General features: G+C 50.0%; 1 protein-coding gene across 6 annotated transcripts in view; it reads right to left on the reverse strand.

The window, feature by feature from the left end:
• FLNB (filamin B) overlaps positions 1–12,941 on the reverse strand; it is a 159,128-nt gene that overhangs the window by 19,695 nt on the left and 126,492 nt on the right. For 2 of the 6 annotated variants that reach the window (XM_069084257.1, XM_069084259.1), the window contains 10 exons: positions 10,959–11,030; positions 10,116–10,218; positions 8,906–9,046; positions 7,840–7,968; positions 6,522–6,695; positions 6,049–6,207; positions 5,202–5,405; positions 4,346–4,498; positions 4,066–4,188; positions 2,065–2,331 (listed from right to left, as the gene is read on the reverse strand). In XM_069084257.1, coding sequence (XP_068940358.1) covers positions 2,065–2,331; positions 4,066–4,188; positions 4,346–4,498; positions 5,202–5,405; positions 6,049–6,207; positions 6,522–6,695; positions 7,840–7,968; positions 8,906–9,046; positions 10,116–10,218; positions 10,959–11,030 — 1,525 coding nt within the window. The remainder of the gene's footprint in view (positions 1–2,064; positions 2,332–4,065; positions 4,189–4,345; positions 4,499–5,201; positions 5,406–6,048; positions 6,208–6,521; positions 6,696–7,839; positions 7,969–8,905; positions 9,047–10,115; positions 10,219–10,958; positions 11,031–12,941) is intronic. The other 4 variants (XM_069084256.1, XM_069084254.1, XM_069084258.1 and 1 more) reach the window with 2 other exon arrangements.

Raw genomic sequence — 12,941 nt, forward strand, 5'->3', positions numbered from 1 at the left:
CAAATCTGGCCTCAGACACTTACTAGCTCTATGACCCTGGGCAAGTCACTTGACCCAGACTGCCTCCTAAAAAAATTCTATTTATTTTTATTCTGTTTCTTCTTTCACAGCATGACTAATGTGGAATATGTTTTCTACGATTGCACATGTATAACCTATATCAGACTGCTTGCCATCTTTTTAGGGAGTGGGGGGGCAGAATTTTGGAACTCAAAATCTTTCCAAAAAAAATGCTGAAAATTGTCTTTTCATGTAATTGGTAAAAATAAAACACTATTGAACAAAGTTTTAAGCACACTCCCACTGACTGTGCTTATTGGGTCATGATAAACATGCAATTCAGAGTTGATTTCCTCACAATCTCATAGATCCCTTTCCATTCTAACCCCTCCCCTCCGCTACCAGGGGAAGAGATGGGAAGAACAAGGACATTGGTCATAATTACATGTTTGGCAATATACATTTTTTTCCCATTTTCTAAAAACAATGGACCAGCTGTAGATTTAGAAGTGGAAGGAACCCAAGTGTTTCCAGGGCTGTGCGCCAGCCTCTCTTCTCTTTTTCCATTTTATTCTTTCATCAACTCCCATTGTTTTTAATGATCAGCTCTGTGCTACTAAGATCTACTTTTGGCTTTCTTTGGTCCTGCTAACGTCCTGCTTGGTCCATGCTAAGATCTACTTCTCCATCTCACCTTCAGGCTCTCTCCTGGCTTCCAGACTCACATTTCTAACAACTTCTTTCCAAACATCTTAAACTGGATGTCCCATAGACATCGTAAACTCAACGTATCCAAAACTGAATTATCTTTATGTTTCCCCCAAAGCCTCCCCGTTTCCAAGTTCCTCTATTACTGCCAAGGACATCTCCATCACCACTACCAGTCTCCCAGGCAGACAACCCAGGCGTCATCCCCTATATCCAAAATGGTGGTGAGTTCTGTAGAATTTACCTTCATCACATCTCTTGCATATCTCTGTGCCCCCTTCTCTCCTGACACTGCCACCACCCATGTGTAGGTCCTCACTGAACTCCACACCTGGACTATTTTTCAATAGCCTTCTGGTTGGTCTCCCTCCCTCAAGTCTCCCCCCTCTCCAGTCCACCCTCTGATTCAGCTGTCAAATGAATCTTCTAAAGGCAGAGATCTGATGATGTCAGTCTCAATCCCCACTCCAATAAACACCAGTTGCTTCCTGTCACCTCAAGGATGAAATAGAAAATCTTCTATTGGTGCTCACAGTCCTTTATAACCTGCCCTTCCCCATTCCTGGGCTTATCACTCCCACCACCCCCACCCCCATCTATGACACTGGCCTCACCCCAGCTCTTCTGTCTTCTGACACCATGCATTTCCACTGGGTGTTCCCCATGCCTGGAATGCTCGCCTTCCTCATCTTTCCCTCCTGGATTCCTTCCAGTTCTAGCTAAAATCCCACCTTCCACAAGACTGTTCTGATTAAGGCCTCAATGTCTTTCCTCTGCCAATTATCTCCAAACTGGCGAGGATCCTGTCCACGTCTTGTTTGCGTGTGGCTGTCTGCATACTGTCTCCCCCATTAGACTGGGAGCTCCTTGGGGGCAGAGGCTGTCCTTCGGGCTTTCTGTGTATCCCCCACGTTCAGCACATAGGCCTTTAATAAGGGCTTACTGACTAACAAACCAAATCAGAATCACACTCATGTGTGAGCATTTGCTTCTCACTTTTCTCCCAACAAGAGAGCCATCTGAGTCTTTAAGGGGCTATCACCATTGCATTCATGAGTCCTCCCCTTGGGTTCTCCATTATGCTACCAAAATGACCAAAGGTGGTTTCCTTAGCAGATGCTTCCACCTATAGAAGACTTTAATGCTATTTGTATTTGTCTATGACCCGTAACCTTGGTAAAGTCGCTGAGCACGTCAGCTTGGTCAAGGAAGGGCTGCACGGCCCCTGAGGCCCTGTGCTAAGTCCACACCCCTAGGAACCCCACTGGTCCCTGTGAAGGTCCTCCGCGTGGCACAGGCCATGGCGACCTTCTATTTCTTGTTTGTGGGGGAAGCCAATTCCCCACTGCTTCTCACCTGGCACTCCTGCTTCTCCTCTCTCAAGGCCGGGGCCCCCGGCTCGGACTTTCTGGGCACCCCCTTCACCGAGAGGTCCGACTGTGAACTGGAAAGGGCTTCCTGTCACATGCTGCCCTCGGTATTTGACGCTCACCGTGTGGACCCCCATCTCTTGGGGCACAAACCGGACACAGTGGGAGCTCTTCCCCACAGGTACGATCTCCGCCTCGGTCATGCGGCCGGAGGGGCTGGTGACGTGGGCTGACATGTCGGCACTGTCTATTTCTTTGGGGGGAAGAAAAGAACAGTGTATGTGATAAATGGCCCTAGAGTGGGGAAGGGGAGCAGGCACATGCAGTACAAGGCATGATGGGCCAGCTGGCGCACAGCCTGAAACATGTCTGGTCCTTAGCAGGGCAGGGATGTCACTTCTGTTACTATTCTCAGGGTCTGGCCCAGAGTAACTGCTTAATAAATGCTTCCTGGTGCATTGATGAGGGCTCTCTTTCCCACTCACCTTGCTTCCATCTTGGAAACAAGACTGATCAGCCTTATTTTCTCTAAGAGTGGGGGGCAGGGAGCCTTCTGGGGCATCCCAGGCCCAGCAGGGGCATTATTTTTACCACCTTCCTGGACAGAGCTCTGTCCGGCAGAAGCAAGCAAGAGCCCAAGCTGATGGAAGGTAGCAAGCCACCAATGAACACTGATCTGGATACAAATGTCTGGGCCAAGGGAGGGAGATGCATCGGAGAGCTGGCCCAGTCAGTTGCCTTGGGACCAGGGTGGGGTCTTCAGACATGGGTAGAAGGAGCCCACTCTCAAGCTTCTAGATTCCTCCCCATCAAGAAGTCATGTGTTAGGGGCAGCCAGGTGGCACAGTGAGTAAGAGCACTGGCCCCAGAGTCCAGATGACCTGGGATCGAATCCAGGCTCAGACACTTAGCACCCACCCAGAAACAGCTGGCCGTGTAACCTTGAGCAAGTTACTTAACCCCGATTGCTTAAAAAAAAAAAGTCACGTCCTTCTGCTCATGCAACAAGACAGCCATGTTTGGAGACAAAGGTGCCTTTCATTCATTCGTTTGTTCAACTACCTCAGTCTCTCAGTCTCCAAAGATAAAGTGAAAGCCTCGGCACCCAAAGAGTTCAAAGGTCCCAACTAAATGAAAATACAGGTTCAAACCACCAAGCCTGGAGGAGGAGAGCATGCATTTGTTTCCATTCCCCAAATTAATTGTGGAATCTGCTCCATGAGGAACCCCGCTGGCTAAGACACAGTGAAGGCGGTCACCACCCAGCCGATGATGGACACTTGGAAAGGGCCCAATCACCTAGACCAGGGTCACACAGCACCCTCCCCTCAGCAGCCCTGTCAGTCAGAGGTTCAATTGTTGGGAATCCCAAAGCCAACGCTAGTAGACCATCATGCATCCCTAGGGACCAGTGAGGCTCCTTCCACTTGGGAGATGGGGAATGGTAAGTAAGGCAAAGACAAAGAAAAACATGATTAAAAAGAAAGAGAAAGAAAGAAAGGCAGGCAGAAGTGATTCCCCAAGAGAGATGTGCTCTAAGAGGGAGCCCTGTACACCCCAGGCTTTGCACATACAGATACACAGTCCTGTACCCCTCAAGCAGTCTAGTGAGGCCCTTCTCAGAATGATGTTTTTAAATGCAGAAGTAAACTCCACACCAAGGAAACCAATTATCCTGGCTGCCTTTTGCAACTCCACAATGAGGCATCTCGGAGACAAAAGGAGCCTTTATCCAACTTTATCTTCCACTTTGTGATTAATATTTGAGGCCATCCCTCTCCCAAAGGCCCAGGGCCACCTTTCTCAGCCAGTCCCTGGGTGCCATAGGGCCTGCAGACACTTCTCAGTGGCCTTGGCAGGGTAAAGCCTCAGTTAATGAGCCATCATGGACCTTGAGGGACCCCCACCCTTCTCCCACGGCTGCTGCTGATCCTTCAGAGTGTCGAGGACTTTGAGGAAGACCCTGAAAAATGCCGTCCCCGTTTACCTGGGATTTTCAGGTTGAGATCACAGATGCTACCAACAGTGGCCACTGATGGTGCCCGGCTTGCACGTGTGATACTTTCCTTGACCCTGCCTTCTCCGCTGATTTTCACAGTGAAGGGACTCCCTGGAAGGAACAGGGGAAAAGGTCTTTGTGAAGCTGTGTGTGGGACGGGGCACACCCCGAGGGCTTAACATGTAAGCAAAATCCAAGCCAGGCCCGCCCCCCCCACCAGGCCAGCTTATATACCTGGGACCGTCCCCCACCAGGCCAGCTTCTATACCTGGGACATGCTCATCTGCAAACTTGGTGGACACGATATAAACCCCTGGCACCGTAGGGAAGTAGGAGACCTTACAGGTTCCATCTTCGAGGTCTTCTGTCTGGATGTCGACCTTGCTTGGTCCTTCCACTGCCAAGGAGATGCCGCCATAACCTGAAGGACACATAGACCCCTTTTTCTAACTAGACATGGTGGGCTCAAGTCCCAAATGGCCAAATGAGAGAAAACAGAGGCTGAACCACAGATGTCAACATGTGTGCCCAGAGCAGGGCCAAGGCTGTTAATGCAGAGCAGGCCCCTGTGGCTGATGCTTCCCATTTGCTGCCAGAACCAAAGCCCCTCCCACCAGCCCCAGATTGAGGACTCCAGGGCACTGCTGGGCTTGGGGCCAGCCCTAAGTCAAGGAGACAGGAGAAGGGCATGGAGAAAGATTCTGCAGTGACCAGGACGCAGAGAGCATCTCAGCGTGCACTTAGGGGACTGTGGGAACATGCAATTGTAGGTGTGGAAGAGGAAGGGACCACTGAGGACACCAAGCCCAACCCTTTCTTTTTACCAATGAAAAATGGAGAAACAGAGATGTTAAGAGACTTGCCCAGGGTCTCCTTGACTCCAACACCCTATCCACTGTGCCATGCTGTCTCTCAGCAGCTTTTGGACTGAGGCTGCGAGATACCAGGACGAGAGCATTTGCTACAACGCTGGTGAAGGGCCTGCAGCTCAGATGCCCAAAAAATTGACCTTTTAAAAGACAACGGGCTTTGGGGACAGAAAATGCTGCTCAGCCTGAGAGTGAACCAGGCTCGGCTGAAGCCTCTGGGCTTTCCCCCAGCAGCGTTGAAGCAGGCACACTGACCTGCATCCCTTGTGTCAACGATGAAGTCTGACATTTCAAAAGTGCGTCCTTCTGTCAAGCCCTTGCCGGAGACTTTGGCCCTGCGGGCATCTCCGATCTCCGACTGAACGACCATGATGGACACTGGGCTGTTGGGCACGTGGCTGCCGTTTTTCTTAATGCTGACCAAGTGCTCCCCGACTTCCCGGGGGATGAAAGAAATGCCTGAAAGAAATGGGAACAACAGAGCTTCAGGGGAAGAAAAGGAGCCATGAAACCCGAGGCCATGAGTCCCACCCCTGGTTTCATGAATAGGGCTGTGCCCCTTGGGCAGCTCAGTGAAGCCGGTGAAGCCTGTGCTTCTCAGAATTATGTTTTTAAATAATTGAGGAAAATGCTAGATTTCAGTTTGAAGTCAGTGAATTAAAATGGCATTTCTTTTTCCCATCCAAGCCATGGACCCCCTGAAATCATATTCCCCAGGTTAAGAGTCCCTGTCCTAAAGCACCATCCATTTCAAAGAAAAAGAGGAAGAAAAAAAATTAAATACTCTAGCTCATATTAGTCTGTTTTCAAATGTGCCAAATGGCAGTTTTAGAATGAGAAGAACCATGAGACACACAATGACAGGGCATCCCCCCAGCCTGAGGAGACAGAGCATCTTTGTGGCTGCCTAACCCAACCCGTGTATGAGAAAGGAAACCCTGTCCCCTCCCACCCAACACCGTAAGTGACCAGTGGACAGCAAGGCTTTATTTGGAGACCTCCAAGGAGGGGCTCTCCGAGGGGCAGCCCAGGGCATCTGGCCCTGAAGGGACCAAGAAAAACAAAGCAGCAGCCAGGGCATTGGACCTGGCAGCTCCCTCACCAATGTGGTTGTTTGGAAGCCTCTTCAGGAGACAAGGCTCATCTCTCCCCGACGGGGCCTTGATGCTGGCGGTCAGTGTGCTCAGGTCAGTCTCGCTGATGTCCAGCAGGAAGTCGGCGGCTGAGCCCAGCTTCACTTGGGAACATCTCCTGTTGTTATCTAGGACACATAGGAGGTTATGTGTGTGTACACACACACACACACACACCATAGCTCAGATTAATTACTACACACAACACACTTTAAGTCCTATTCTGTGTGATGAAGCCTCAGCTCCCCAGATCTCTATTATACATGAGCAGTTCTACAAGTCTTAGAAAATGGCCCAAGTCTCCTAGAAGTTAAGTGACAGACCCTGGGAGAGGCCCGGACAAAATGTCCTCGGAGGCCCTTCTGCCTGAGCACACCAGACTGTGGAGGCCCCAAGCCTGCTCCCAGGGACGGGCAGAGCCCTCGCCCTGGGCCTCCCCTACCTGTGATCTTGGCTGTGAAGGGGCTGCCGGGAATGTGCTTGCCGTTGTATTTCACAAGGATGCTGTAGTCCCCAGGGAGCGTGGGCAGGTAGGTCACGGTGCAGGTGCCGTCCTTGTTGTCAATGCAGCTGATCTCAGCCTTGGAGGGCCCCTCGATGGCCAAGTCCAGCCCACCTGTCGGACAGAAGAGGCTCCCTCTTTTTAGCGGGGACAGCCATTGGGGCAGGGGCAGCCAGATCACATCGCTTATGGTGAGGGGGAATCAAATGCTGATCGCTGAGGTAAGCAGAGGAGACACTGGCTGCCATTCTGAGCAACAGAGGCAGCTCTACCATTGGGATGGACCCACAGGGGGCGGGAAACCACCCAGCCCACCATATGGAATATGGAAGCCCACACTGGCTTCCAGCAAGACAATGGGCAAAACCCACACAAACCCTACTAGGCTCTCTCTCGCAGCACTGCACAGGGTCACTGTTGTAGTGAGACTGGGGGAAGAATGTTCCCTTCTTCAGCCCACATGGCAACCCTTCCAGGCCTCAGCAGACAGTCTAATGAGAAAGGTGCTGAGGCCATGACACAGTCCTTTAAAATGCAGGGCCATGTCCACGGCAGGGGGTGCCAGGAGGGACTGCAGGGCATGCATGAAATTTATACACATACTTTATTAGAGGAATTAATTCTGTAAATATATATGTGCCTGTACATATGCATAAGTGTAATGTATATTATATATAGGCCAGGAAGGACTTCATTAGAGCTTTTAATTTATATGTGTGTATATTATAGGCACATATGTATTATATACATACACACACATAAATATGTATAAATCTGTCATTTCATATTATATACAGGCCAGGAAGGACTTCATTAGAGCTCTTAATTTATATGTGTGTATATTATAGGCACATATGTATTACATACATACACACATAAATATGTATAAATCTGTCATTTCATATTATATTTGCCAGGAAGGACTTTATTGGAAGTATTAGTGTTATATATCTATACCTATCTGTATGTGTACATGTAGAATCTGGGGAGAAGGATAAGAATTTCAGGCTGTTTGGACTCAAAATCTATTTCACAGCATTCTGTTCTGTGAACAGACCTGAACAGCTGCAGGGAAGATGAAGGCCAGTGCTTATGGGAAAGAGAGGGAAGGGACAAATCAGGACGGGAAGCCTCCTGCAGGCAGAGAGCTCTAGCCTTGCCCCAGTCCTTAGGAGTGAGGCTGCCTCACGGTGACGGCCAGCTAGCGCTCCAGGCGGGGCCTTGGTGTCTTCCCCCACACCCCACCCCAGGCACGTACCCTCTCCAGCATCCTCGGTGACGATGGTGAAGGTGGCGGTCTTATTGGCGACTCCGTACACCAGGCCTGGCCCGTATGCTGACACACTGCCGCTATTTGGGTAGTTCACGTAGAACTGGAGGGGGCTCTCTTTAAGTTCACAGGATGAAAAACAAGGGAAGGGCCGTTACCGAGCACCCGGAGCTTGCATGAGCTGGCAATTCACTAATTTTAAGATTAGCTTTTTGTGGGTTTGTTTTAGTTCACTCTTGGTCTGGACATGAAATCCTGAGGGACTCCTTGGGGGAAGGAAGCATTATATAGCGGGCACTTAATGACTAACTGACTGGAAAGCCCCTCCAGAGATATAAAATGGTGACCCATCTCTGGACCTGGGGCTTTCCCAAGGTCACAGTCAGCATGCGTCAGAGGCAGGGCTTGAACCCAGGTCTTCCAAGATCCAAGGCTAGCCCACTAAATCAGAAGGCCACCAACAGAGGGCTTCCTCCTCTCTCTAGACTCGGACTATTGGGCTTTATCCCCAAAGCATAAAGAAAGAAGATAAAGTTATGAATAAGCTTGGGGCTCTCCGTAAAGAAAACCCAAAGGAGCAGGCCTTTGGCACCATTTGATAAAAATGAAAAAAAAAATGGCAAGGTTGAGAAGAGCAGCCAGGAGGTGGCCAGCGGGCACCACAAGGGCCTGTGTGTGCTCTGCTGACAACATGTATTTTAGCAGTAAACTCCCTCCTCTAAAGCCCCTTGGCGTTTCTCTAGGCCACCCCGGGACGTCCCCCACTCCCTAGCCTTCCCTTTAATTCATTCTTTTCATCATGGTCACCATGCTGGGGCAGCCAGATGAAGCCGGTTCTGTGTATTCTCTACCCAAACCCAAGCTATGGGCCTAGCGGGCACTAACGAGGCCAAAGTCCCTGCTTGGTTTGAGGAGGACATTGGCTCCATCTGTAAAATCTGCTCTGTTTCAATTCCCCCAGGTCCCTTAAGAGTCAGCGATTGTTAGCACCTGAAGGGTTCCAAGCCAGCGCTGCCACATAGCTGTCTGCACAGTGAAGCCAAAGCCAACTTACCAGGGATGTGGTTCCCCATGTACTTAATGTGCATCTCATGCAGGCCAACCTCAGTGGGCGCATAGCGAACAGTGACGGTGCCATCCTTGTTGTCCACAATCTCTGGGGTGGCCGTCTTTCCAGAAGGCATGTGAACCTCTCCTATGGGACACAACCAAGACAGACAAGTGAGCGGGCTCCAGCTGTGTTCCTGGAAAAGGCGGAGGTTCTGGCTCAAGAGGCCTCTAAAAGCAGCATTTCTGGGTGTCCTGAGCCGAGCTCTCATCACTTAAACATACAGTGTAACAGGTTGCCAAGTCCCATATAATGGGAAGATGGCGGCCAAATTCCCCTCCCTGGCTCTCACAGAGAACAGCAAGTGTCTAGCAGAAGATTTATTCTAGAGGACTGTGTTACATCAGGGGTATTATGTAAGAATTGACCTGAAGGTAGCCTGGCTTTAAGCGGCTAGGCTTGAGAGAAAGGTCTATTTTTTAATAATAATGATAGCAATAATAACTAGCATTGATATGGACTTGAAATGTGTAAAGTGCTCTTACAAGGGTAATTTCACTTTATCCTCCCAATAACCCTGAGAGGTGGGGGTATTCTTATCCCCATTTCACAGCTGAGTAAACTTGGGCAGACAGACATCAAGTGACTTACGCTGAGTCACCCAGCTAGAAAATGCCTCAGGCTTTGGATCTGAATTCAGATCCTGATACTAGGCCCAGTGCATCACCTAGCTGTTATTGGTCTTTTTTTTTTTTTTTTGCTTTTTGGAGGGGTGAAGGCAAGGCAATTGGGGTTAAGTGACTTGCCCAAGGTCACACGGCTAGTGTTAAGTGTCTGAGGCCAGATTTGAACTCAGGTCCTCCTGACTCCAGGGCCGGTGCTCTATTCACTATGCCACCTAGCCACCCCCATGTCACTGGCCTTTTAAAAGAGACAGCCACCCTTGCAGCCCAGCCCAGGCTCAAACCCTTCAGGGGTTTGGATTTACCACAGAGGAAAAAAGGACTCCTGGGACATCCCAAGCTACAGCCCTCTATATCTTCCAAGGGGATGTGTGAAGGTGTTTGCTGGGTGCCTGCCCCATCTAATGTACAGAAGTCACCCTAGCCTGGGGGGGTAGGAGAGGCTGCCCCACTGGGGAGCCAAGATACTGTCTAAGAACCCGGAGAAGGCCCAGCCCTAACATGAATGATAAGAGATAGACCCGACTGCTTACCAGTTACTTCTCCTTTCCTCACAGCAAAGGGAATGACCAGGTCAAAGGGTTTAAATCCCAGACCATTCATGTCACTGACAGGGACATAGGCTTCTTCCGTCACCTAGAAACAGGATGGGAGAGGAGCTTAGGCAAGGAGGAAGCCGAAGCAAGCTGGAAGAGAGTGAGCAATGGCAGAACAGCTGGTAATTTTGCAAACCAATTCAGTAGGGGCTGTGTTCTCCAGAGCAGAATGCCACCCGACAGGGGCCGAGCTTCAAGGCTCCCCCTGGGAGTGGGCCCAGCTGCTAGGACCACACACTCCCATTCTGTTTGTAAAATTCCCAGCAGTGCTCAGAGGCAACAGAAAAGAGAGAGAGAGAAAGAGAAAGAGTGTGTGTTGTGTTGTGGGGTGTGTGTGAGTAAAAGGCCCCAAAGGGATCAGCCTGAAAAAGGTCCCATTGCCTGTGGCCTAGAGAAGAAAGTGCTTTTACAGCAGCAAGGAAGACCCTGAGAGAGAAGAAGCAAAGACCGTGATCCCAAAGAGAAGCCCAGTCGGCAAGAGCAGTGTCAGAGCCAGCAGGCCGCGGCAGCTCTGGGCTCCCCACCCCCGTTTCTTCAGCGTGGACTCTTGATTAATACGATTAGATGTGACCAATGGTAATTCATGGGGCGTGTGTCATGACATTTAGGCATCATTAGGAAGCAACAAGGACAGATCCCAGGATGATTCGAACCCTTCTAGAAAGCTACCGATCAACAGTAGAGACACGGATGAAGAGAGGCACCAGAGGGTTCAAGCAATCCCTGAAGCAGGCTGGAGGCAGTCTGAAATGAAGGGATACATGAGGGGGGATGGTGTACCCAAGGGCTGTGGCCTGAGGGACGTGCATTTACCGGCGCCTCCTTCCTTACAGCAACGTCATCATCTGTAGCCTGGTTAGTGGCAAATGGAGATTAGTCGGGTATTACAACACAGGGCACTCCCCCTACTCAACAGAAACAAAACCTAAGACCCTCCCTAGTGGGGAAGAGTAAACGTCATCCCTTGGGGTGGGACTAGAAACAGCCCCTAAGACTTGCCCAACCCCGTTCTTATTTGCCCCCAACCCATACCTCATGGAGGTCATGCCTGGATCAGTAGTTGTGACTGTCAGTTTTTAATTGGACGCGTAGACCAACTTAAGAAATCCATAGCAGAATATACTCCTTTAATGAATTATATACACATGCGTGTGTGTACACACATATAGCTCCAGGATTTTCTTGGAAAAGATACTGGAGTGGTTAGCCATTTCCTTCTTCAGCTCATTTTATAGAAGAGGGAAACTGAGGCAAGCAGGGTAAATTGACTTGCCCAGGGTCACACAGCCAGTAAGTGTCTGAGGTCAGATCTGAACTCAGGTTTTCCTGACTCCAGGCCCAGCACTCTGACCACTACATCACTAAGCTGTCCTGGCTTCAAATTCTGGCTTTTCCACTTCCTACACTGGGCATCAGTTTCCCCATCTATGAATTATGGAGGTTGGACCAAATGATGGCTCCTTCAGTCCCTGACAGCTCTAGGTCCTTGCCCACGTTCATGTGGCAGGACTTCAAGCCAGATCCTCCGATGCTGTCTCCACCCCCTTTCCCCTGCACTGCCCTGGAAGGCTTGGTAAGTATCTGAGCTGTGAGCAGCCCTTTGACAGCCAGTGACTAACAAGTCCTGGAAGCAAGGGCCAGCAAGCCGCGATCTGGGTGGTCCCAGGACTGAGCTTGTATCAGGTTTGAATGGGTTGCGATAGTGATCAATGGAGACTTTCCTAGATCTGAGAAGTTCTCATCTGTGGGTTCCAGGAGACATGGAACCTTAGTTCAGGATACGATGCTTGCTCAACTCCTCTACTTTACAGATGGGGAAACTGAGTCACAGAGAGTTGAGACGCCTTGCCCAAGGCCACCACTAGTGACTGGCAGGGCCAGCATTCCGACAGACTCCCGGGCCACTGACCTTCCCACCACATCACACTTGAGAAGTCAGTGGGAGGAGGTCCAAGATCACCATCTGGTACCTTCTCACTAGAGCACTGTTGGTATTTGGCGATTCAGGATGGAGGTAGAGAAAAGCCCAGTACCACACCTGCCTTGGGAACTGGGACCAGCATGACCCAAGCACATTAACACAGGCAAATCTGGCAATGTGCTGAGACGCTCTGGTCTGCCCTTTTTAAGTATATGAGGGACTTCATGGTGACAACTGTGCTCATCCAGTCTTCAAGTTTCTCCTAATTGTATTTGTAATAATCCCCCAAGAGAATGAGAGAATTCAATCTACCCACTCTCTTGGGTTCAAATCCTACCTCTTCTGCTTACTAACTCTGGGCCTCAGTTTCCTCATCTGTAAAATGGGAAGGGGGGTTGGACTAGATGGACTCTGGGGTCCTTGGCAGCTCTAGGTCCAGGACTTTAGCTCCAAACGTTTTCTGGGGCAGGAGGAGGCAGGGGAGCTGCCCATGCACCAGCTCAGGCCCATCTGCAAGATGGGGCACCAGCCCCCTGAATCACTGTTTGATTCACACAAGCCCTGGTCATCACTGGCTCCTACATAGGCTGCTACCCCTCACCCAAACTCCACTTAGCTGCAACAAATCCAGCCTCTCTGAGCAAAATAACCCAAGAAATCCAACTGTTTGAGCCATGATTTTTGAAACTCCCCCTTAAAATAAGCTAAGGACATTATCTGTTAAATCTTTTCTCTGCTGCAGAAAGAAAACATCAAAATGCAAAGGGGACGAGAGTTTATGTACTTTAGACCTAAGGGACCTTACCCGCCACCAACAACACAACAAAATCTCTAGCAGGACT

This window comes from Petaurus breviceps, unplaced genomic scaffold (genome assembly GCF_028583685.1).
Source record: "Petaurus breviceps papuanus isolate PSGF00001 unplaced genomic scaffold, PetGlider_PUasm1.0 174, whole genome shotgun sequence".
NCBI classification, from domain to species: domain Eukaryota; kingdom Metazoa; phylum Chordata; class Mammalia; order Diprotodontia; family Petauridae; genus Petaurus; species Petaurus breviceps.